The 24,900-nt window shown below is 47.0% G+C and overlaps 1 protein-coding gene across 2 annotated transcripts in view; it reads left to right on the plus strand.

The window, feature by feature from the left end:
• Positions 1–24,900, plus strand: part of HUS1 (HUS1 checkpoint clamp component) — a 163,866-nt gene that overhangs the window by 69,047 nt on the left and 69,919 nt on the right. Inside the window, exons 1-2 of one of the 2 annotated variants that reach the window (XM_073678390.1) lie at positions 5,439–5,569; positions 18,886–19,013. In XM_073678390.1, the coding sequence (XP_073534491.1) occupies positions 5,518–5,569; positions 18,886–19,013 (180 nt within the window). In that variant the 5' untranslated portion in view covers positions 5,439–5,517. Of the gene's footprint in view, positions 1–5,438; positions 5,570–18,885; positions 19,014–24,900 lie in introns of those variants that run through there. The other variant, XM_073678391.1, reaches the window with a different exon arrangement.

The following is a 24,900-nucleotide window of genomic DNA, read 5'->3' on the forward strand; positions in this document are numbered from 1 at the left end:
TACATAACAGGATGGGGGCTGCACCACGTAACAGGATAGGGGCTGCACCACATAACAGGATGAGGGCTGCACCACGTATCAGGATGAGGGCTGCACCACATAACAGGATGAGGGCTGCACTACATAACAGGATGGGGGCTGCACCACGTAACAGGATAGGGGCTGCACCACGTAACAGGATGAGGGCTGCACCACGTAACAGGATGAGGGCTGCACCACGTAACAGGATGAGGGCTGCACCATGTAACAGGATGAGGGCTGCACCACATAACAGGATGGGGGCTGCACCACGTAACAGGATGGGGGCTGCACCATGTAACAGGATGAGGGCTGCACCACATAACAGGATGAGGGCTGCACCATGTAACAGGAAGAGGGCTGCAGTACAGTCATGGCCAAAAGTTTTGAGAATGACACCAAAATGATATTTTCACATGATCTGCTGGCCTCTGGTTTTTATTAGTGTTTGTCTGATGTTTATATCACATACAGAAATATAATTGCAATCATATTATGAGTACCAATAGGTTATATTGACAGTTAGAATGAGTTAATGCAGCAAGTCAATATTTGCAGTGTTGCCCCTTCTTCTTCAAGACCTCAGTAATTCTCCCTGGCATGCTCTCAATCAACTTTTGGACCAAATCCTGACTGATAGCAGTCCATTCTTGCATAATCAATGCTTGCATTTTGCCAGAATTTGTTGTTTTTTTTTTGTCCACCCGTCTCTTGATGATTGACCACAAGTTCTCAATGGGATTAAGATCTGGGGAGTTTCCAGGCCATGGACCCAAAATCTCTATGTTTTGTTCCATGAGCCATTTAGTTATCACCTTTGCTTTATGGCAAGGTGCTCCATCATGCTGGAAAAGGCATTGTTGGGCGCCAAACTGCTCTTGGACGGTTGGGAGAAGTTGCTCTTGGAGGACATTCTGGTACCATTCTTTATTCATGGCTGTGTTTTTAGGCAAGACTGTGAGTGAGCCGATTCCCTTGGCTGAGAAGCAACCCCACACATGAATGGTTTCAGGATGCTTTACAGTTGGCATGACACAAGACTGGTGGTAGCGCTCACCTCTTCTTCTCCGAATAAGCTGTTTTCCAGATTTCCCAAACAATCGAAAAAGGGATTCATCAGAGAAAATGACTTTGCCCCAGTCCTCAGCAGTCCACTCCCTGTACCTTTTGCAGAATATCAGTCGGTCCCTGATGTTTTTTCTGGAGAGAAGTGGCTTCTTTGCTGCCCTCCTTGAAACCAGCCCTTGCTCAAAGAGTCTCCGCCTCACAGTGCGTGCAGAAGCACTCACACCAGCCTGCTGCCATTCCTGAGCAAGCTCGGCACTGCTGGTAGTCCGATCCCGCAGCTGAAACAGTTTTAAGATACGTTTCTGGCGCTTGCTGGTCTTTCTTGGGCGCCCTGGAGCCTTTTTGACAACAATGGAAGCTCTCTCCTTGAAGTTCTTGATGATGCGATAGATTGTTGACTGAGGTGCAATCTTTGTAGCTGCGATACTCTTCCCTGTTAGGCCATTTTTGTGCAGTGCAATGATGGCTGCACGTGTTTCTTTACAAATAACCATGGTTAACTGAAGAGAAACAATGATACCAAGAACCAGCCTCCTTTTAAAGTGTCCAGTGATGTCATTCTTACTTAATCATGACTGATTGATCGCCAGCCCTGTCCTCATCAACACCCACACCTGTGTTAATGGATCAATCACTAAAACGATGTTAGCTGCTCCTTTTAAGGCAGGACTGCAATGATGTTGAAATGTGTTTTGGGGGTTAAAGTTCATTTTCTGGGCAAATATTGACTTAGCAAGTACAGTAATTGCTGTTAAGCTGATCACTCTTTGACATTCAGGAGTATATGCAAATTGCCATTACAAAAAATGAAGCAGTAAACTTTGGAAAAATTACTATTTGTCTCATTCTCAATACTTTTGGCCATAACAGGATGGGGGCTGCACCATGTAACAGGATGAGGACTGCACCATGTAACAGGAAGAGGGCTGCACTACATAACAGAATGGGGGCTGCACCATGTAACAGGATGAGGGCTGCACCATGTAACAGGAAGAGGGCTGCACTACATAACAGGATGGGGGCTGCAACATGTAACAGGATAGGGGCTGCACCACGTAACAGGATGAGGGCTGCACTACATAACAGGATGGGGGCTGCACCATGTAACAGGATGGGGGCTACACCATGCAACAGGATGAGGGCTGCACCATGTAACAGGATAAGGGCTGCACCACGTAACAGGATGAGGGCTGCACCACGTAACAGGAAGAGGGCTGCACTACATAACAGGAAGAGGGCTGCACTACATAACAGGATGGGGGCTGCACCATGTAACAGGATGGGGGCTGCACCATGTAACAGGATGAGGGCTGCACCACGTAACAGGATGAGAGCTGCACTACATAACAGGATAGGGGCTGCACCACATAACAGGATGAGGGCTGCACCATGTAACAGGAAGAGGGCTGCACTACATAACAGGATGGGGGCTGCACCATGTAACAGGATGGGGGCTGCACCACGTAACAGGATGAGGGCTGCACTACATAACAGGATAGGGGCTGCACCACATAACAGGATGAGGGCTTCACCACATAACAGGATGAGGGCTGCACCATGTAACAGGATAGGGGCTGCACCACATAACAGGATGAGGGCTGCACCATGTAACAGGATAGGGGCTGCACCACATAACAGGATGGGGGCTGCACCACATAACAGGATAGGGGCTGCACCACATAACAGGATGAGGGCTGCACCATGTAACAGGAAGAGGGCTGCACTACATAACAGGATGGGGGCTGCACCATGTAACAGGATGGGGGCTGCACCATGTAACAGGATGAGGGCTGCACCACGTAACAGGATGAGGGCTGCACTACATAACAGGATGAGGGCTGCACTACATAACAGGATGGGGGCTGCACCATGTAACAGGATGGGGGCTGCACCATGTAACAGGATGGGGGCTGCACCACGTAACAGGATGAGGGCTGCACTACATAACAGGATGGGGGCTGCACCACGTAACAGGATGAGGGCTGCACTACATAACAGGATGGGGTCTGCACCATGTAACAGGATGAGGGCTGCACCACATAACAGGAAGAGGGCTGCACCACATAACAGGATAGGGGCTGCACCACATAACAGGATGAGGGTTGCACCATGTAACAGGAAGAGGGCTGCACTACATAACAGGATGGGGGCTGCACCATGTAACAGGATGAGGGCTGCACTACATAACAGGATGAGGGCTGCACTACATAACAGGATGAGGGCTGCACTACATAACAGGATGAGGGCTGCACTACATAACAGGATGAGGGCTGCACCACATAACAGGATGAGGGCTGCACTACATAACAGGATGGGGGCTGCACCATGTAACAGGATGGGGGCTGCACCATGTAACAGGATGAGGGCTGCACCACGTAACAGGATGAGGGCTGCACTACATAACAGGATGGGGGCTGCACCATGTAACAGGATGAGGGCTGCACCACATAACAGGAAGAAGGCTGCACCACATAACAGGATAGGGGCTGCACCACATAACAGGATGAGGGCTGCACTACATAACAGGATGGGGGCTGCACCATGTAACAGGATGGGGGCTGCACCATGTAACAGGATGAGGGCTGCACCACGTAACAGGATGAGGGCTGCACTACATAACAGGATGGGGGCTGCACCATGTAACAGGATAGGGGCTGCACCACGTAACAGGATGAGGGCTGCACCACGTAACAGGATGAGGGCTGCACTACATAACAGGATGGGGGCTGCACCATGTAACAGGATAGGGGCTGCACCACGTAACAGGATGAGGCTGCACTACATAACAGGATGGGGGCTGCACCATCTAACAGGATAGGGGCTGCACCACGTAACAGGATGAGGGCTGCACTACATAACAGGATGAGGGCTGCACCATGTAACAGGATGAGGGCTGCACCACGTAACAGGATGAGGGCTGCACTACATAACAGGATGAGGGCTGCACTACATAACAGGATGAGGGCTGCACCACATAACAGGATGAGGGCTGCACTACATAACAGGATGGGGGCTGCACCATGTAACAGGATGAGGGCTGCACCACATAACAGGATGGGGGCTGCACCATGTAACAGGATAGGGGCTGCACCACATAACAGGATGAGGGCTGCACCACATAACAGGATGAGGGCTGCACTACATAACAGGATGGGGGCTGCACCATGTAACAGGATGGGGGCTGCACCACGTAACAGGATGGGGCTGCACCATGTAACAGGATGGGGCTGCACCATGTAACAGGATGAGGGCTGCACTACATAACAGGATGGGGGCTGCACCATGTAACAGGATGGGGGCTGCACCATGTAACAGGATGGGGCTGCACCATGTAACAGGATGGGGGCTGCACCATGTAACAGGATGGGGCTGCACCATGTAACAGGATGGGGGCTGCACCACGTATCAGGATGGGGGCTGCACTACATAACAGGATGGGGCTGCACCATGTAACAGGATGGGGGCTGCACCATGTAACAGGATGAGGGCTGCACCATGTAACAGGATGGGGGCTGCACCACGTAACAGGATGGGGCTGCACCATGTAACAGGATGGGGCTGCACCATGTAACAGGATGAGGGCTGCACTACATAACAGGATGGGGGCTGCACCACGTAACAGGATGAGGGCTGCACTACATAACAGGATGGGGGCTGCACCATGTAACAGGATGGGGCTGCACCATGTAACAGGATGAGGGCTGCACTACATAACAGGATGGGGGCTGCACCATGTAACAGGATGGGGCTGCACCATGTAACAGGATGGGGGCTGTACCATGTAACAGGATGGGGGCTGCACCACGTATCAGGATGGGGGCTGCACCACGTAACAGGATGGGCGGCACGTACCAATAAAAATGCTCGCCACCCGGGCATAGAACGGGTTAATAGCTAGTTTCATATATTCATATTTGCATACTATAGTGCTACTTTATTTGTTAGTACATCCCTGACCAATCTGGCGGGGCTGGGTTTGGCTATGCAGAACCCCTTTTTCCCGGTAGCCTGCAGCATGAGATCTTTCGCCTGTGTTATGTTTGGCTGTGGAGGCGGCAGGTGCATTATGCAGGTCGGCTTTAGTGCAGTGCACAGGCTCGTCAGGGCCTTCTAGGGTTTCATGTATGCCATCAATGGAAGGCTCTGACGTCTGCAGCTGTGTAACCGCACATGTCCATTATACAATGTTTAGTGGTGGCCCATTGAGCACGTAGTCCGCTGCACTCTCCAGTGAGATAAAAGGTGACTAGTACAAGACACCCTCCAGCGGAAGCTACAAGCATGCTAGTTAGCCCACTCTAAACGCTCAACACAACCGCAACAGCTTTAGCCAATAGGCAGCTCAGAATCTACCATGTGACTGGCATGTCACGTGTTGTGCTGACGTCAGCATCAGACTCGGAAGCTGCAGCTTGAGTACTCGTTGGCGTCATGAGGTTCCGCTGCAAGATAGTGGACGTCAGCTGTCTGAACCATTTCACGCGTGTGTATTATTTAGTGCTCGTGTGCTCTGTGGCGAGTGTCACCCGTGTATTATTCAGTGCTTGTGTGCTCTGTGGCGAGTGTCACCCGTGTATTATTCAGTGCTCGTGTGCTCTGTGGCGAGTGTCACCCGTGTATTATTCAGTGCTCATGTGCTCTGTGGCGAGTGTCACCCGTGTATTATTCAGTGCTCGTGTATTATTCAGTGCTCGTGTGCTCTGTGGCGAGTGTCACCCGTGTATTATTCAGTGCTCGTGTGCTCTGTGGCGAGTGTCACCCGTGTATTATTTAGTGCGCGTGTGCTCTGTGGCGAGTGTCACCCGTGTATAATTCAGTGCTCTGTGGCGAGTGTCACCCGTGTATTATTCAGTGCTCGTGTGCTCTGTGGCGAGTGTCACCTGTGTATTATACAGTGCTCGTGTGCTCTGTGGCGAGTGTCACCCGTGTATAATTCAGTGCTCTGTGGCGAGTGTCACCCGTGTATTATTCAGTGCTCGTGTGCTCTGTGGCGAGTGTCACCTGTGTATTATACAGTGCTCGTGTGCTCTGTGGCGAGTGTCACCTGTGTATTATACAGTGCTCGTGTGCTCTGTGGCGAGTGTCACCCGTGTATTATTCAGTGCTCTTGTGCTCTGTGGCGAGTGTCACCCGTGTATTATACAGTGCTCGTGTGCTCTGTGGCGAGTGTCACCCATGTATTATTCAGTGCTCGTGTGCTCTGTGGCGAGTGTCACCCGTGTATTATTCAGTGCTCTTGTGCTCTGTGGCGAGTGTCACCCGTGTATTATACAGTGCTCGTGTGCTCTGTGGCGAGTGTCACCCATGTATTATTCAGTGCTCGTGTGCTCTGTGGCGAGTGTCACCCGTGTATTATTCAGTGCTCTTGTGCTCTGTGGCGAGTGTCACCCGTGTATTATACAGTGCTCTTGTGCTCTGTGGCGAGTGTCACCCGTGTATTATACAGTGCTCGTGTGCTCTGTGGCGAGTGTCACCCGTGTATTATTCAGTGCTCGTGTGCTCTGTGGCGAGTGTCACCCGTGTATTATTCAGTGCTCGTGTGCTCTGTGGCGAGTGTCACCCGTGTATTATTCAGTGCTCTTGTGCTCTGTGGCGAGTGTCACCCGTGTATTATACAGTGCTCGTGTGCTCTGTGGCGAGTGTCACCCGTGTATTATACAGTGCTCGTGTGCTCTGTGGCGAGTGTCACCCGTGTATTATTCAGTGCTCGTGTGCTCTGTGGCGAGTGTCACCCGTGTATTATTCAGTGCGCGTGTGCTCTGTGGCGAGTGTCACCCGTGTATTATACAGTGCGCGTGTGCTCTGTGGCGAGTGTCACCCGTGTATTATTCAGTGCTCGTGTGCTCTGTGGCGAGTGTCACCCGTGTATTATTCAGTGCTCGTGTGCTCTGTAGCGAGTGTCACCCGTGTATTATTCAGTGCTCGTGTGCTCTGTGGCGAGTGTCACCCGTGTATTATACAGTGCTCGTGTGCTCTGTGGCGAGTGTCACCCGTGTATTATTCAGTGCTCGTGTGCTCTGTGGCGAGTGTCACCCGTGTATTATTCAGTGCTCGTGTGCTCGTGTGCTCTGTGGCGAGTGTCACCCGTGTATTATTCAGTGCTCGTGTGCTCTGTGGCGAGTGTCACCCGTGTATTATTCAGTGCGCGTGTGCTCTGTGGCGAGTGTCACCCGTGTATTATTCAGTGCTCGTGTGCTCTGTGGCGAGTGTCACCCGTGTATTATACAGTGCTCTGTGGCGAGTGTCACCCGTGTATTATACAGTGCGCGTGTGCTCTGTGGCGAGTGTGCTCTGTGGCGAGTGTCACCCGTGTATTATACAGTGCTCGTGTGCTCTGTGGCGAGTGTCACCCGTGTATTATACAGTGCTCTTGTGCTCTGTGGCGAGTGTCACCCGTGTATTATACAGTGCGCGTGTGCTCTGTGGCGAGTGTCACCCGTGTATTATTCAGTGCTCGTGTGCTCTGTGGCGAGTGTCACCCGTGTATTATTCAGTGCGCGTGTGCTCTGTGGCGAGTGTCACCCGTGTATTATTCAGTGCTCGTGTGCTCTGTGGCGAGTGTCACCCGTGTGTATTATTCAGTGCTCGTGTGCTCTGTGGCGAGTGTCACCCGTGTGTATTATACAGTGCTCGTGTGCTCTGTGGCGAGTGTCACCCATGTATTATTCAGTGCTCGTGTGCTCTGTGGCTAGTGTCACCCGTGTGTATTATACAGTGCTCGTGTGCTCTGTGGCGAGTGTCACCCATGTATTATTCAGTGCTCGTGTGCTCTGTGGCTAGTGTCACCCGTGTATTATACAGTGCTCGTGTGGTCTGTGGCGAGTGTCACCCGTGTATTATACAGTGCTCTGTGGCGAGTGTCACCCGTGTATTATACAGTGCGCGTGTGCTCTGTGGCGAGTGTGCTCTGTGGCGAGTGTCACCCGTGTATTATACAGTGCTCGTGTGCTCTGTGGCGAGTGTCACCCATGTATTATTCAGTGCTCGTGTGCTCTGTGGCTAGTGTCACCCGTGTATTATACAGTGCTCGTGTGGTCTGTGGCGAGTGTCACCCGTGTATTATACAGTGCTCTTGTGCTCTGTGGCTAGTGTCACCCGTGTATTATACAGTGCGCGTGTGCTCTGTGGCGAGTGTGCTCTGTGGCGAGTGTCACCCGTGTATTATACAGTGCGCGTGTGCTCTGTGGCGAGTGTCACCCGTGTATTATACAGTGCGCGTGTGCTCTGTGGCGAGTGTCACCCGTGTGTATTATTCAGTGCTCTGGCCGCCACGAGGAGCGTGCGGGCCTGCTCCATAGGCGCTCATGTGTGTAATTGGTGTTGCAGGCGGATGTTTTAATGTACAGTCTGTAACACTTTCATTGTGGAGAATCCACCGGCAGTTTACTGTAGTAAGGAGCCACTTAGAGGCCCTGAGCTGACATATTGCTTCTGTGTGCCTGTAATGTAGTGTGCATGTATTAATATACCCACCTACCACTTACTCTGGCTGGTGTCCAGCACTGTTCTGCTCTTCTCAGTGATGTCACCGCAAACCAGACCTGCCAGCTCCCTCTGTGATCTATGTGTGAGCTGGAAGCCTCTTTTACAGTGAAAGCCTATGGGGCCTCAGTCTGACGCTACATAGACTTCCATTGTAAAAGCCACTAATGGGTACCGCAGAGCACCACGTGACCAGGTGGACTCAGCAGAGCGGTGACACCATAGAGAGCAGCAGTATATGAGTATATATGCCAGAACAACCCCTTCTTGAACTAAATGTTTGGTCCCGATTAGTGTTGAGCGATACCTTCCGATATCAGGAAATATCGTATCGGATTGGATCGGGCCGATACCCAAAAAGTATCGGATATCGCCGATTCCGATACCGGAAACCAATGCAAGTCAATGGGACACAAATATCGGAATGAAAATAAACCCTTTCTTTCCTTGTAGGTTAATTCTACATGAAGTAAAACAACTAAGAATAATGTAGAATGACATGAAAAGCCGGCAATTCATCAGCGGCATACACCGGTACCCGACAATTTACAACAGAAAGAATAGAGCATCACACATAGATTAGATAGATAGAAACATGTCAGTCACATATATATGAAGTACAGTGACAGTGTTGCTTACTGTACTTGTCATTTAGTGTAAAGGATTTATTAAAAAAAATATTAGTGTTTTCGTGCACCGTCTCTTTAAAAAAGCCGGCCGGCAATTCAGCAGCGGTACCCGACAATTTATAACAGAAAGAATAGAGCTTCACACATAGATTAGATAGATAGAAACATGTCAGTCACATATATATGAAGTACAGTGACAGTGTTGCTTACTGTACTTGTCATTTAGTGTAAAGGATTTATTTAAAAAAATAATAGTGTTTTCATGCACCGTCTCTTTAAGAAAGCCGGCCGGCAATTCAGCATCTGTACCCGACAATTTAGAACAGAAAGAATAGAGAATCACACATAGATTAGATAGATAGAAACATGTCAGTCACATATATATGAAGTACAGTGACAGTGTTGATTACTGTACTTGTCATTTAGTGTTAAAATAAAGGATTTATTTAAAAAAAAATTGGCGTGGGGTTCCCCTTAATTTTAGGCTCTAGCGGAGGTTAAGCAGACAGCTGGGGCAAATGTTTGAAGCCTGGGAAGGGGGTAATACCCACGGAGCTTCCCAGGCTACTAATATCAGCCCCCAGCTGAATACCTAGCCTTTACTAGCTATTAAAATGGGGGAACCCCCCCAAAAAAATAACGTGGGGTCCCCCCTAATTTAATAGCTAGCACAGGCTAGGCAGACAGCTGGGGGCTGATATTAATAGCCCAGGAAGGGTGCCATGAATATTGGCCCCCTCCCAGGCTAGAAACACCAGCCGTCAGCCGCCCCAGAAATGGCGCATCCATAGGATGCGCCAATTCTGGCACTTAGCCTCGCTCTTCCACGCTGCCCTGGTGCGGTGGCAGGGGGTAATAGGGTTGGGGTTGATGTCAGCTTATAATGCCAGCTGACATCAAGCCCAGGTTAGTAATGGAGAGGCGTCTATAAGACACCCCCATTACTAACCCCATAGTCAAAGTTAAAAGAAAACACAAACACCCAGAATAAAGTCCTTTAATTGAAATAAAGACACAATTCTTTATTGTTCTAAATTAAACCATACTTACCATCACGCCCATTCCAGCTGAAGCCAACGATCTCCTGCAATAAAAGAAAAATAATAAAGCAACCTCATCCTTACCTTTCCATGGTTCCCAGGACAGCTCCAGCTCTGCTACATCGAGATGACAGGATGGACCGCAGCAGAAAGCTGCCATCCAGCCTGTCATCCCGCGGACACTGAGAAGCGCAGGCATGCTTGCGCTCCTCAGTGTCTCTCTGTGACGTCATCCAGATGAGCCGAGTTCATGTCCAATGAACTCAGCTCACCTCATGCACGTCACTGACAGCGTGGGAAAGTTCTCCTGCACTCAGCGCTTCAGCGTGAGAATTCTCCCACGCTGTCAGTGACATACATGAGGTGAGGTCATGTCCAATGAACTCAGCTCACCTCATGCACGTCACTGACAGTGTGGGAAAATTCTCACGCTGAAGTGCTGAGTGCAGGAGAATTTTCCCACGCTGTCAGTGACGTACATGAGGTGAGCTGAGTTCATTGGACATGACCTCGGCTCATCTTTATGCCGTCACAGCCAGACATTGAGGAGCACAAGCATGCCTGTGCTTCTCAGTGTCTGCGGGATGACAGGATGGATGGCAGCGTTCTGCTGCGGTCCAGCCTGTCATCTCGATGTAGCAGAGCTGAAGCTGTCGTGGGAGCCATGGAAAGGTAAGGATGAGGTTGCTTTATTATTTTACTTTTATTGCAGGAGATCGTTGGCTTCAGCTGGAATGGGCGTGATGGTAAGTATGGTTTAATTTAGAACAATAAAGAATTGTGTGTTTATTTCAATTAAAGGACTTTTTTCTGGGTGTTGTGTTTTTTTAAATACTTTACTAGAAATTCATGGTGGTCATGTCTAATATTGGCGTGACCCCATGAATTTTGGGCTTAGGGCCAGCTGATAATACCAAGCTGGCCTTAACCCCTTTATTACCCAGTGAGCCACCGCACCAGGGCCCTGGATGAGTTGGGTACAGCGCCAGAAGATGGCGCTTCAATGAACGCGCCATTTTCTGGGGCGGCTGCGGACTGCAATTTGCAGCGGGGGTGGCCCAGAAAGCTTGGGTCTCCCTGCGCTGCGGATTCCAGCCCCCAGCTGCATAGTTGTATCTGGCTGGACACAAAAATAGGGCGAAGCCCCAAGCATTTTTTTTTTTAATTATTTCATGAAATTCATGGAATAATTAAGAAAAAAAGGGCTTCCCTATATTGTTGTGTCCAACCAGGTACAAATAGGCAGCTGGTGGTTGGGGGCAGCCCATTCCTGCCTGCTGTACCTGGCTGGACACAAATATAGGGCGAAGCCCCACGTCAATTTTTTTTAAAATAAATCCTTTATTTTAACACTAAATGACATTTGAGGAGTTAATAAAGATGCAGTCCCTAAATTATTATTTATTTTTTAATTAATTTTTCCCAAAACTTTTGACGTGGGCTTCGCCATATTTTTGTATGCCAGCCAGGTACAGCATCCAGCTTCTATGAACGCGCCATTTTCCGGGGTGGCTGCGGACTGCAATTTTCAGCGGGGGGGGGGGGGGGGGAGAAAGCTTGGGCCTCCCTGCGCTGCAGATTCCATCCCCCAGCTGCCTAGTTGTACCTGGCTGGACACAAAAATAGGGAGAAGCTTCACGTATTTTTTTTTTTTAATTATTTCATGAAATTCATGAAATAATTAAGAAAAAAAGGGCTTCCCTATATTGTTGTGTCCGGCCAGGTACAAATAGGCAGCTGGTGGTTGGGGGCAGCCCGTTCCTGCCTGCTGTACCTGACTGGACACAAATATAGGGCGAAGCCCCACATAATTTTTTTTTAATTATTTCATGAATTTCCTGAAATAATTAAAAAAAAATTGACGTGGGGCTTCACACTATATTTGTGTCCAGCCAGGTACAGCAGGCAGGAACGGGCTGCCCCCAACCACCAGCTGCCTATTTGTACCTGGCCAGACACAACAATATAGGGAAGCCCTTTTTTTCTTAATTATTCCATGAATTTCATGAAATAATTAAAAAAAAAAAAAACGTGGGGCTTCTCCCTATTTTTGTGTCCAGCCAGGTACAACTAGGCAGCTGGGGGATGGAATCTGCAGCGCAGGGAGGCCCAAGCTTTCTGCCCCCCGCTGAAAATTGCAGTCCGCGGCCGCCCCGGAAAATGGCGCGTTCATAGAAGCTGGATGCTGTACCTGGCTGGCATACAAAAATATGGCGAAGCCCACGTCAAAAGTTTTGGGAAAAATTTATTAAAAAATAAATAATAATTTAGGGACTGCATCTTTATTAAGTCCTCAAATGTCATTTAGTGTTAAAATAAAGGATTTATTTTAAAAAAAAATGGCGTGGGATCCCCCATAATTTTAGTCTCTAGCGGAGGTTAAGCAGACGGCTGGGGCAGATGTTTGAAGCCTGGGAAGGGGGTAAAACCCACGGAGCTTCCCAGGCTACTAATATCAGCCCCCAGCTGAATACCTAGCCTTTACTAGCTATTAAAATGGGGGACCCCCCCAAAAAAAATGACGTGGGGTCCCCCCTATTTTAATAGCTAGCAAAGGCTAGGCAGACAGCTGGGGGCTGATATTAATAGCTCAGGAAGGGTGCCATGAATATTGGCCCCCTCCCAGGCTAGAAACACCAGCCGTCAGCCGCCCCAGAAATGGCGCATCCATAGGATGCGCCAATTCTGGCACTTAGCCTCGCTCTTCCACGCTGCCCTGGTGCGGTGGCAGGGGGTAATAGTGGTGGGGTTCATGTCAGCGCCAGCTGCCATGAAGCCCAGGTTAGTAATGATGGGTGTCTATAAGACACCCCCATTACTAACCTACAAAGTGTTAAAAAGAAAAAACACACTACACCCAGAAAAAAATAATTTATTTGAAATAAAACACCATTTTATTTAATTCTTAGTTTACTAAAAAAAAATAGTTACCTGTCCACGTTCCTGCGCTGATCTCCCATGCACAGCTGTCACATCTGGAGATGGTGACAGCTGTGCATGGCTGCTGTAAGCTCACGCTGCCGGGAACACGTCCGCTCCCGGCAGCGGGAGCCACTGACTGAGGTTACCGGAGTGCATTCAGGCAGCGCAGCTCCGGAGACCTCCTTTACGGCAGTGCTGTACCGTGGGAATTTCTCACGATACAGCAGTGCCGTAAAGCAGCTAACCGGAGCAGCGCTGCCTTAACTCTGGTGAACCCTTACGGCCCCGTCATTCTAGCGGCGGCAGCGGTTCAGAGCGGTCACATTCTATGTGGCTGCTCTGAACTGGAGATCTTCGTGGGACACTCGTGGACTGCTACGGAGGGGTAAGGATAAGGTTGTGGTTTATTATTTTATATTTTATTACAGGAGATCGATGGCTTCGGGGAATTAGGTGTCTAGGTGAGTATAGGTGTAGTTTTTTATTTTTTACTTTATTTTAGGTGACGATCGGCGGGGACAGGTAATGTATAAACTAATTTCTTTTAGGTAACCACTGGCCACCAATGACATGTATCTAACATTTATTGGGGACACAGTAGGGCAATTTATATAGCAGGATCAGGCTGATGGGAACTACTGCTCCCATCGAGCTGATCCTGCTGGCACGAGTGGACGGGGGACAGACATAGGCCGATGGGAGTAGTAGTGTCACATCGGCCTATGTCTGCCTGCACGCACAGACACCCCGCACACACACCCCGCACACACACACACCCCGCGCACACACACACCCCGCGCACACACACCCCGCACACACACACACCCCGCACACACACACCCCGCACACACTAATCATGACGGGTCTGGGAGGTGAGGCTGACCTGTGCGGCCGTGGGAAAGTTCATGTGAGTTCATGCAGTCAAGCATGAACTCACATGAACCCTCTGAGGGCACCGCGGCTACTTCAAATGAACAGCTGATCGGCATCACCTGATACCTCAGCTGTTCATTTGAAATAACCGGCGGGAAAGCCGGCGGTGAAGTCTTTTCACTGCCGGCTTCCCCGCCCGGGTCCTTCGCTCCTTGGTGCTGCGCTCCCCGCCCGGTCCTAATTTACGATTGGGATTGGAGGTGGCGAGGGGAGCGGAGGATCGGGGTGGGAGGCTGCGGGGAAGCAGTATGGGGCTGTGTGATTGTTTAAAAGCCGGCGGCTTTTTACCGCCCGCCGGCTTTTAAACAATCAGGAGAATTCTCCCACGCTGGGATGGCATTCTGATGACAAGCTGGATCGCAGCTGAGCGCTGCCATCCAGCTTGTCATCCTTCACAGACACTGCAGAGCGCAGGCATTATGGGAACTTCCGATTCCGGTATTCGATATTATAAAAGTATCGGAATTAAGTATCGGAATTCCGATACAGTGAATATCGGCCGATACCCGATATTTCAGTATCGGAATGCTCAACACTAGTCCCGATATAAAAAAAATAAAAAAACATTATTTATATTATTTTTTTTATTTAAATTTATTAATCACCTCCCATGCTGGCACTATTCTGGCAGTGTCAGCACTCACGGTCCCGGAGCTCTGGTGGGGTGGAGTGACACATGATGCCCGGCACCCAATCAGCGCTCATGTCTCTGTCCCCTCCTTTTTATGGATTGAACATGATGAGGAAGTCCGAGATCAGCTGCAGCCCAGACTTCTTCATGTTCAATCCTACGAAGGCGTAAACAGTGACGTCAGCGCTGATTGTGTGCCGGGCTCCACATGTCACAGTCACTGCACCAGAGTTCTGGGACCGCCAGTGCCGGCACGGGAGGTGAGTATAGGCTTTTTTATTTCATTGGGGTGAAACATTGACTTCAAGAAGCGGTTGTCCTAGTAGTGGACAACCCCTTTAATACACTCACACCACATTACAGGCACATATTCACCCATGTAATCAATAAAAAAGTTAGTGGGAATACTTTAAAGAAGCACTCCCATCAATAATTTTTTATTAAATGTTTGTATGTGCTTGTAGTGTGAGTGCATTAAAGAAGTTGTCCACTACTTTTTAAGATTGGGGCAATGTATTAACTCTATGATTATAAGACTTTTTGTAAATACCTTGCTGTGTCTTTATTGCCTGTGAGCGGCTCTATCCTTGGCCGCTCACAAGCATCACATGAGCCCCCCCCGCTTATGTCACGTCAAGTGAGGCGTGACATCAGTGGCGCGGTCCCCTCGGTGGATGCTGGGCTGTGGGCGGAGTTACCACACATGTCACACCCAGAATCCACCACGCGCTTTCCCAGTGAATAGTTAGAGGGCGAGCACTCGGTGGATTCTGGGCGTGACATGCGGGGTAACTCCACCCACAACCCAGCATCCACCGTGGAAGGCAGCAGAGAGAGACCCCCAGCTGCATCCGGAATATGACGTGACATCAGCAGATATCAGAGCCGGCTGCAGCCGGGGATCACGTGATGCCTGTGAGCGGCCACTGATAGCGCTGCTCACACGCAATAAAGACTACCAAAGGTAATTACAGAAAGTCTTATAATCACAGGGTTAATACATTGCCCCAATCTTAGAAAGTAGTGGACAACTACTTTAATATATTCGCCTACCTCACTCTCCCCGGTGTTCAGCGCTGTTCTGCTCCTCTTCTCACCACTCTGCAGTCTCCTCCAGATCACGCTCTGCTCTGCATGACCTGGAAGTGGCTTATGCAGTGTAAGGCTTGTTCACACCATGTTTTTTTTGGCGTCACAAATCTGCAGCAAAACCTGATCTCTGGTAGGAAATAAACTGTGTCAAAAACGCTGTTTTTGGTGTTTTTTTTTTCACTGTCCTTTTGTCTCTGTTATGCATGTACATAAAGTTCAGTGTAAAAAAAAAAAAAAAAAAAAAAAAAAAAAAAAATCTTATTCTGGTTAATGCACAAAAAATGCTGAAAAAAGTTACCTGCGTTTTTTTTCACCACGCATTACTTCCTATGGGTGAAAAAAACGCTGAAATAAGTGACCTGCTCTCTTTTCCAAAAAAGGCTGCAAGGCACAAAATACGCAACAACAAAAAACCATGTATGAACAGAAAATTCTGTTTTTTCATAGACTTTGCTGGTGCTGCAAAACACAGCTGAAAAAAATTGCTTAAAAAACCATGATGTGTGAACATAGCCTAAGTCTATGAAGTGTCAGAACGAGGTTTCATAGGCTTACACTGTAAGGGCTTTTAAATAATTAAAGGGAATCTGTCACTCCCCTGGGAGATTTGAGACCTCTAATATGGGTATACAGGTTATAGAAAAGTAAATCTGTACATACTTATATGGCCCATATTAGCGGTCTGCTTGCAGTGAAAAGGATTTTTATAAAATCTGTTTTCCTATGCTTGGCGTCCCCTGGTTGCCAAGAAATCCCCACCTATCACTAACCACACATGCGCAATGCGACGCTCACATCAGGAGCGCTTTGTTTCCTCCTGGCCCGTTTGTCTCTGCACTGTTCTGCAGTGTTCTGGTGCATCGGGGAGCCAGCACACTAGAACACTGCAGAACAGTGCAGAGACAAACGGGCCGGGAGGAAACAAAGTGCTCCTGATGTGAGCTTCGCATTGCGCATGCGTGGTTAGTGAGTGAGACGAGGGCGCGTCACAGGGTCCTGTGATGTGCAGGGGAGGGGGAAAACATGCTAAATAAGCAGATAGGCAGGGATTTCTTGACTTCCGGGGGATGCCAAGCATAGGAAAACAGATTTTATAAAAATCCATTTTACTGCAAGCATACCTCTACTATGGGCCATACAGGTATGTATAGATTTACTTTTCTATAACCTGTATGCTCATATTAGAGGTCTCAAATCTCCCAGGGGGTGACAGATTCCAATAGAAATACAATAGAAAAAAAGCACTTATTTGGTACAGAAGCTTTTGCAATTTAAAGAGGTCAAACGTTTCCTGTAATTCGTGATCAATTTTACGTATACTGCAGCAGGGATTTTAGCCCACTTCTCCAGATCTTTAAGGTTTCTGGGTTGTCTCTGGGTAACATTGGATTCAGGCCTTGAGACTGGCTAGGCCTCCCCAGGACCTTTGAAATGCTTCTTACCGAGCCACTTCTTAGTTGCCCTGGCTGTGTATTTTGGGTCATTCTCATGCTGGAAGACCCAGCCACGACCCATCTTCAATTCTCTTACTGAGGGAGGTTGTTTGCCAAAATCTCACGATATATGACCCCATCCATCCTCCTTTCAATATGGTACTGTCAACCTGTCCCCTTTGCAGACTAGCACCCCCAAAGGATGTTGTTTCTCCCACCATTCTTCATTGTTGGGATGGTGTTCTTGGAGTTTTACTCATCCTTCTTCTTCCTCCAAACATGGCGAGTGGAGTTGATACCAAATAGTTCTATTTTGGTCTTATCTGACCACATGACCTTCTCCCATGCCTCCTTTGGATCATCCAGTTGGTCATTGGCGACCTTCAAACGAGCTTGGACATGTGCTGGTGTGAGCAGGGAGACCTTGCATGGCCTGCAGGATTTTAATCCATGATGGCATAGTGTGTTACTAACAGTAATGTTTGAGACTGTGGTCCCAGCTCTCTTCAGGTCATTGACCAGGTATTCCCATGTAGTTCTGGGCTGATTCCTGACCTTTCTCAGAATCATCCTTACCCCACGAGGAGAGCCCAGACCTTAAATTTTCTAATAATTGTACCAACAGTTGTTACCTTCTCACCAAGCTACTTGTCTATTGTTCCGTAGCCCTTCCCAGCCTTGTGCACTTCTACAATTCATGAAAGGTGACTTTTACTAACTCACATTTTTTAGCACATCACACCAGTCCCAGCCCGGAGTATTGTTCCTGGTAGAGTTTTCAAAATTATGCATTTTTGGACAACTTTTTAAAGAATTTGTGACTTTTAGTGACAAAAAGTTGCATAATTTAGTCAAAAATAGAAAACCAGTCAGCTCTTTATCATCCTCCTCCCTATTACTTTAAAACTGCATAAAGTGGCCTTTTATTGTGACAAGCCCAAGGCACCCCTGTGCAATAATCATGCTGTCTAATCTGCATCTTGATATGCCACACCTGTGAGGTGGATGGATTATCTCGGCAACGGAGAAGTGCTCACTAACCTAGATTTAGACAAATTTGTGAACAATATTTGAGAAAAATACATTTTGTGCACTTAGAAAAAGTCCTACATCTTTGAGTTCAACTCATGAAAAATGGGTGCAAAAACAATAGTGTTGTGATTTATATTTTTGTTCAGTGTAAATGGGTCTATGAAAAATACACTTGGCACAACACCATCCATGTTGTGTCCATGTGCTGTACACTTTTCATAGATAGGTTATTAGGAGAAGACCTAGGAAACCTCCACTATTTTTTTCCTTCTTACTAGAAAAATGAAGCGCGCACACACGCACACCGTAAAAATCGCGCCACCGTCCAAAAATCTAATAAAAAAACCTGGTCCAGGAGACTAATGAAAATCTGTCCTTTATTTGCAAGTAAGCAAAAAGAAAAAAAACTCACTTGAATTTTGGCTAAATCTAACTTGTGACTGGACCGAATACATATTAAATGATGCAAATACAATTCCAAAATATTTGAGTTAAGTTGAACATCAACTTCATATGTTTCAGCTTTACAAATACAAAGTGTTATTGCTTTTTTTACAGTTCATTTTGATGCTTTTTGGGTTTTAAAAAATTGCTTTGTTTTTTAGGAGTTGTAACCACAATAACAAAGTTGACTAAATCCTGCACGTTACGACTTTCAGCCAGCAATCTTTACTTTATTCTTACCGACAAGGTGGCTAATGGAGGGGTCAGCATGTGGTGTAATCTCTGCCAGGTAATATTACAAATATTATCAACAGCACCAATATAAAGATTTTGTAAAGATTTCAGTAAAAATGTTGTTTAATAAATGATTTCTAGTTAGACTTTAGAATGTGTCCACTTTTACCACCATCAGGTAAAAATTCAGGACAAACAACCTCAATTGTTTTTGAGGGGGAATAGTCTTCATTAATATTTTAGCCCAATAGACAGCAAATATATGACAGGTCTTGTTCAGGGTGATTACAGAATAATGTACTTAAATACCCAGGAGCCTCCCCTCCATTCATCAATGAACCTAACCAAACTTCTATTTATTCATTATAACTACCCATCTAGGAAGAATGGGAGGGCATCTTGGCTATGTTCATTGATGAAATAGTGTGGATTTGGCATATTTATCTAAATTCGTCGATAATCACCATAAATAAGACATGTCTTTTGCTGTCTCTGCGCCTGAAATCCTAATAACTTTGTCCTGGATTTTTAATTGCTGGTGGTAAAAGTGTATGTTTACTGGAGTTCATAACTGTAGATCATTTATTTATTAATGTCACCCTCATAATGAGCATATGAGTATGGTTTCACTATGAATTGTGAATCATGGCCATGGGAAGAATAGCTGATAATCTCTTCCTCCCGTTTGTTCAGCGACCGCCCGCTGAGCACAGGATCTGCGATGCAGCCACTTCCTTTTGATATGGTCAGTACAAATATGAAACAGGTTTGTGTGATGACACTTTTCTGCCTCTTTGTAATTAGGCTCTTCCTGACTTCAAAGCAACAATAGAGCCACATGGCCAATGTCCCAGACTTTGTAGAGCCATGTTTAAAAAAATATGAATATTGGGTTTTTAGAGAGAGGCGTTGGTTCTATAGATATGGGAGACATATTTTCGCCATTGAGGCACACTGCCGGACGCAACGCATTCGCTTGCATTGCTGTGCTGCCTACCCATTAGACCAGAATTAATATTGGCCAGGTGGATTAAGTGCCATGTCTCATATGTATAGAAAGTTAAATATTGTGATAGGAAATATGGCTTTAATATCAGCTGCCTGGAACTCCAGGGGTCAGATATACTTTGTCAGGGCGGGCCTGGTGGGATCATACAATATCCCACCGCTGCCACCAATTTGTCAGGCATTCGGCAAATGCACGATCCAGATTACTTACTATGTAGTTATCGGCAAGCGAGCGTATGGCGTACACACCTCCGAATTCCAGCGCATGGAATATGTGTATATGCCCCCGTACGATCACTGCCAGCTTCACGATAACCCAATCAAGATTATTCGCTGCCACCACCAATCAGTTTTAAAATTTTCAAATACAAGACCGAAGACAGGCCTGATAGGACACCTGCTTTCTGGTAGCATATATGGCTTTGGGGGAGCAACGATTATGGAACAGAAGAAACAGGACTATTACATTTTATATTTAATCCAAAAGGGAGGCAGTGTTTATGAAAAAATATACAAAAGATTTTACAAAGGGGGACAAAACAATACAGCATATGCAATTACACAAAATAAAAAGGGATTAATAGAAGAAACTTACTAGACCGATCGCAGAGACGATTCAATTTAGCTGGAGGGAAGCACTCCAATTCTGGTCGTTATCGAATGGGACTCCTGCTTACAAAATATTTATCTCCCGGCATAAGTATAGACCCATATTCAGCTTGATCTTTTATGCCGAAGGGGGGCCCTGCCCACACACTCCCTTGTGATGACCTCACGTGGGCGGGTCTCCGCCCTTCATGGTTTTATTGAATTTCTAGTTTCTGCGATAACTTCTCACTGGTTGATCGCAGAAGTTAGCAAGTGATGCCGTCTTTTTTAATGCGAATTTACCTTTCTTTAGAGACCACACATGATCTGACTGTTGTCTGTTATTTTTTGTGATTTTGCTTTACAGCTCCTCGGGAGGGTGCACAGATACGGAAAAATATGCATCCTGTCCCTTAGTCAGTCCCGCCACTCAAAATATGTGCCCCATCACAAGCGGAATTATAGAACTTCCGATATTCCATATTTCATGTCAGTGCCTACGAGACTGAGGATTCAACACATGTGTAAATGGGGATGTGCTGGCTATTGTGTGGGGCGAGGTAGATTTCCTTTGAGTCTTAACAAGCGGTTTCCTATGTACCCAGATGGCTACTCATCACAGGTCTCCTACACTAGAAGTGCCATTTGTATTGGTAATTAACCTGGATAATTGAGTTTGCCACTTCTGTACACTGCTATTTTTCATTGAAGCAACTGGTTAGAGTGTTAGCTCTTGCTCCTTTGACAAATGCTATAGGGGAGGAGGGAAGAGTGGGAGGGATTTCAGAGGGAGCGAGCGAGATTTGTAATATCTTTTAATATTTCCTGACACTTTAGATCGGGGTTCTCATAATTTTTAGTACCTGAACCTTCATCTTATTTACCAGCCCCCATCTGAGGTCACCGGAGGAGGTAGGTGGGAGTGGCAAGTACCTGATCAAAGCAGGTTTTGGTCTAGAACTCATGAACTGAGTGCTCCCCTTCCCAAGATCTGTGCCATTCCTATGACCACAGGTCTAGTAACTTTCTTTTGTTTATCCCTTTAATTTTCATTTGTCTTTTTATACTGTATTGTCTTGTCTCCTTTGTAGCATCTCTTGTATACTTTTGTAAGCACTGCCAAATTGTTGGATTAAATATATAAAATGTAATGGCTTCTTTCCTTTTACTCTAAAACCCTCACCCCTGAAGCCTCATGAGGCGTAACGCTACCTCCAGTAATGGGTGTCCAGTCGGCCTGTAGTAAACGATTGGTGCTGGCAGCTAGGTTTTCTTTGGTTATTGCAAAGTTTGTTGGTGACTACTGAAATGTGTGTATAGGTACAGTACAGACCAAAAGTTTGGACACACCTTCTCATTTAAAGATTTTTCTGTATTTTCATGACTTTGAAAATTGTACATTCACACTGAAGGCATAAAAACTATGAATTAACACATATGGAATTATATACTTAACAAAAAAGTGTGAAACAACTGAAAATATGTCTTATATTCTAGGTTCTTCAAAGTAAACACCTTTTGCTTTGATGACTGCTTTGCACACTCTTGGCATTCTCTTGATGAGCTTCAAGAGGTAGTCACTGGTAATGGTCTTCCAACAATCTTTGAAGGAGTTCCCAGAGATGCTTAGCACTTGTTGGCCCTTTTGCCTTCACTCTGCGGTCAAGCTCACCCCAAACCATCTCGATTGGGTTCAGGTCTGGTGACTGTGGAGGCCAGGTCATCTGGCGTAGCACCCCATCACTCTCTTTCTTGGTCAAATAGCCCTTACATAGCCTGGAGGTGTGTTTGTCCTGTTGAAAAATAAATGATGGTCCAACTAAACGCAAACCGGATGGAATAGCATGCCGCTGCAAGATGCTGTGGTAGCCATGCTGGTTCAGTATGCCTTCAATTTTGAATAAATCTCCAACAGTGTCACCAGCAAAGCACCCCCACACCATCACACCTCCTCCTCCATGCTTCACTGTGGGAACCAAGCATGTAGAGTCCATCCGTTCACCTTTTCTGCGTCGCACAAAGACACGGTGGTTGGAACCAAAGATCTCAAATTTGGACTCATCAGACCAAAGCACAGATTTCCACTGGTCTAATGTCCATTCCTTGTGTTCTTTAGCCCAAACAAGTCTCTTCTGAATGTTGCCTGTCCTTAGCAGTGGTTTCCTAGCAGCTATTTTACCATGAAGGCCTGCTGCACAAAGTCTCCTCTTAACAGTTGTTGTAAAGACGTGTCTGCTGCTAGAACTCAGTGTGGCATTGTCCTGGTCTCTAATCTGAGCTGCTGTTAACCTGCAATTTCTGAGGCTGGTGACTCGGATAAACTTATCCTCAGAAGCAGAGGTGACTCTTGGTCTTCCTTTCCTGAGGCGGTCCTCATGTGAGGCAGTTTCTTTGTAGCGCTTGATGGTTTTTGCAACTGCACTTGGGGACACATTCAAAGTTTGCCCAATTTTTTGCACTGACTGACCTTCATTTCTTAAAGTAATGATGGCCACTCGTTTTTCCTTACTTAGAATTTGTATAATGGCAAGAAAAAAGCAGCTAACAGTCTATTCAGTAGGACTATCAGCTGTGTATCCACCTGACTTCTGCACAACACAACTGATGGTCCCAACCCCATTTATAAGGCAAGAAATCCCACTTATTAAGCCTGACAGGGCACACCTGTGAAGTGAAAACCATTTCCGGTGACTACCTCTTGAAGCTCATCAAGAGAATGCCAAGAGTGTGCAAAGCAGTCATCAAAGCAAAAGGTGGCTACTTTGAAGAACCTAGAATATAAGACCTATTTTCAGTTATTTCACACTTTTTTGTTAAGTATATAATTCCACATGTGTTAATTCATAGTTTTGATGCCTTCAGTGTGAATGTACAATTTTCAAAGTCATGAAAATACAGAAAAATCTTTAAATGAGGTGTGTCCAAACTTTTGGTCTGTACTGTATATACCTACATGTTGGATTCTCTATGGACAGTTACTAGTCAAGAGTGGAATCGGATGTGTTTATACTATACGCTTGCTGTGAAAGTGCCCAATAACCTGCCTAGTAGGAATAGTAGTCTTTGCCTTGTCAATCTTTCGTCAGTCAATTGTGTGATTGTCCTGACAATTGGTGGCAGTGGTGGGATAAATTCCGATCTCCTTGAGAAATTGGTGGCATCGGTGGTGTCGCGACTCTGTTGTCGGGTAACTTGGAGCCAGGGGCTCCTTCCCTGTCCCTAACGCTAGGGTCCTAGCTATCCCTGTTCCCGGATCACTTCTAATGGTGAAGGCTCCGGGGTCACGTACCTTGCTGAGCTCCTGAATCCGCCCTCAGGCTGTTCCCTCTCCCCACCCAGGGAAGAGGGGAGAAGTCGTGTATGGCAATACACCAACCAGACTTACAAGGTAATTCGAACAGGGATAAAGGAAAATACCAAACATACAAATATGCACTCACAAACAACAGAGGTAAACACCGGGGAGTGAAGGATGGGGAAAAACCAAAGTAGGAGGAGAGGATTTGCACACAACCAAAACCACGCAACAGTCTTAGATAAATCCACCAAACGACTACACATACAACAACACTCCACCAACTCCTGAACCATGTAGCAATGAAATTAACTCTGGCAATGACTACTTGCCAGAGGCTAGTATAAATAGGAGAGAGGAGTGGCCAACTCTGAACAGCTGAAAACATCTGCACAAGCAAGATTTCAGGAGCTCTCTACTGAAACAGTTTAACCCCTGCACTGTTTGAAGAAACCTGCACCGTTTAATATGAAGGTGAAGTGCTTCTAATCAGTGCAGGAGTAGGAGAAATCAAACGCTGCCGTCTTCTGGCTCCTCTCTGTCGCGGTAAACCGATCTTCCTGATGACCAGTACAACATTTTGACAACAATGTTGAGCGATATCAGACCTCTACTATAGCCATACCGGTGATAGAAAATTAAATCTATACATACCTGTATGGCCCATAGTAGAGGTCTGATTGCAGAGAAAAGCACTTTAATCAATTATTTTTTCCACAGGCTTGGCGTCCGGGGGATGCCAAGCAATCCCCGCCTATCTGCTTATTCCACTAAATGTCCACCTATATGCTTAATTATCATATTCCCCTCCTCCCCCCCCCCCCCCTGCACGTCACAGCGCTCTGTGACGTGCACTGTGCTCCCTGACTTCCGGGCATGTGCAAAGCGCCGCTCACATAGAGCGCATTTTGCTTCATCCCGGCCCCGTCTACCTGTGCTCTGCGCTGCAGGTTTCTATTGCCGGAAAGTGACAGTGCCCCCCCACCCCTTCCGGCGCCTGCGCCTGACTGCCATTAGGTACCGAGATGAGATCCTCAGACCCCTTGTGAGA

This window comes from Phyllobates terribilis, unplaced genomic scaffold, assembly GCF_046119375.1.
Source record: "Phyllobates terribilis strain yellow unplaced genomic scaffold, ASM4611937v1 Scaffold_4__5_contigs__length_816908805, whole genome shotgun sequence".
Taxonomy (NCBI): Eukaryota; Metazoa; Chordata; class Amphibia; order Anura; family Dendrobatidae; genus Phyllobates; species Phyllobates terribilis.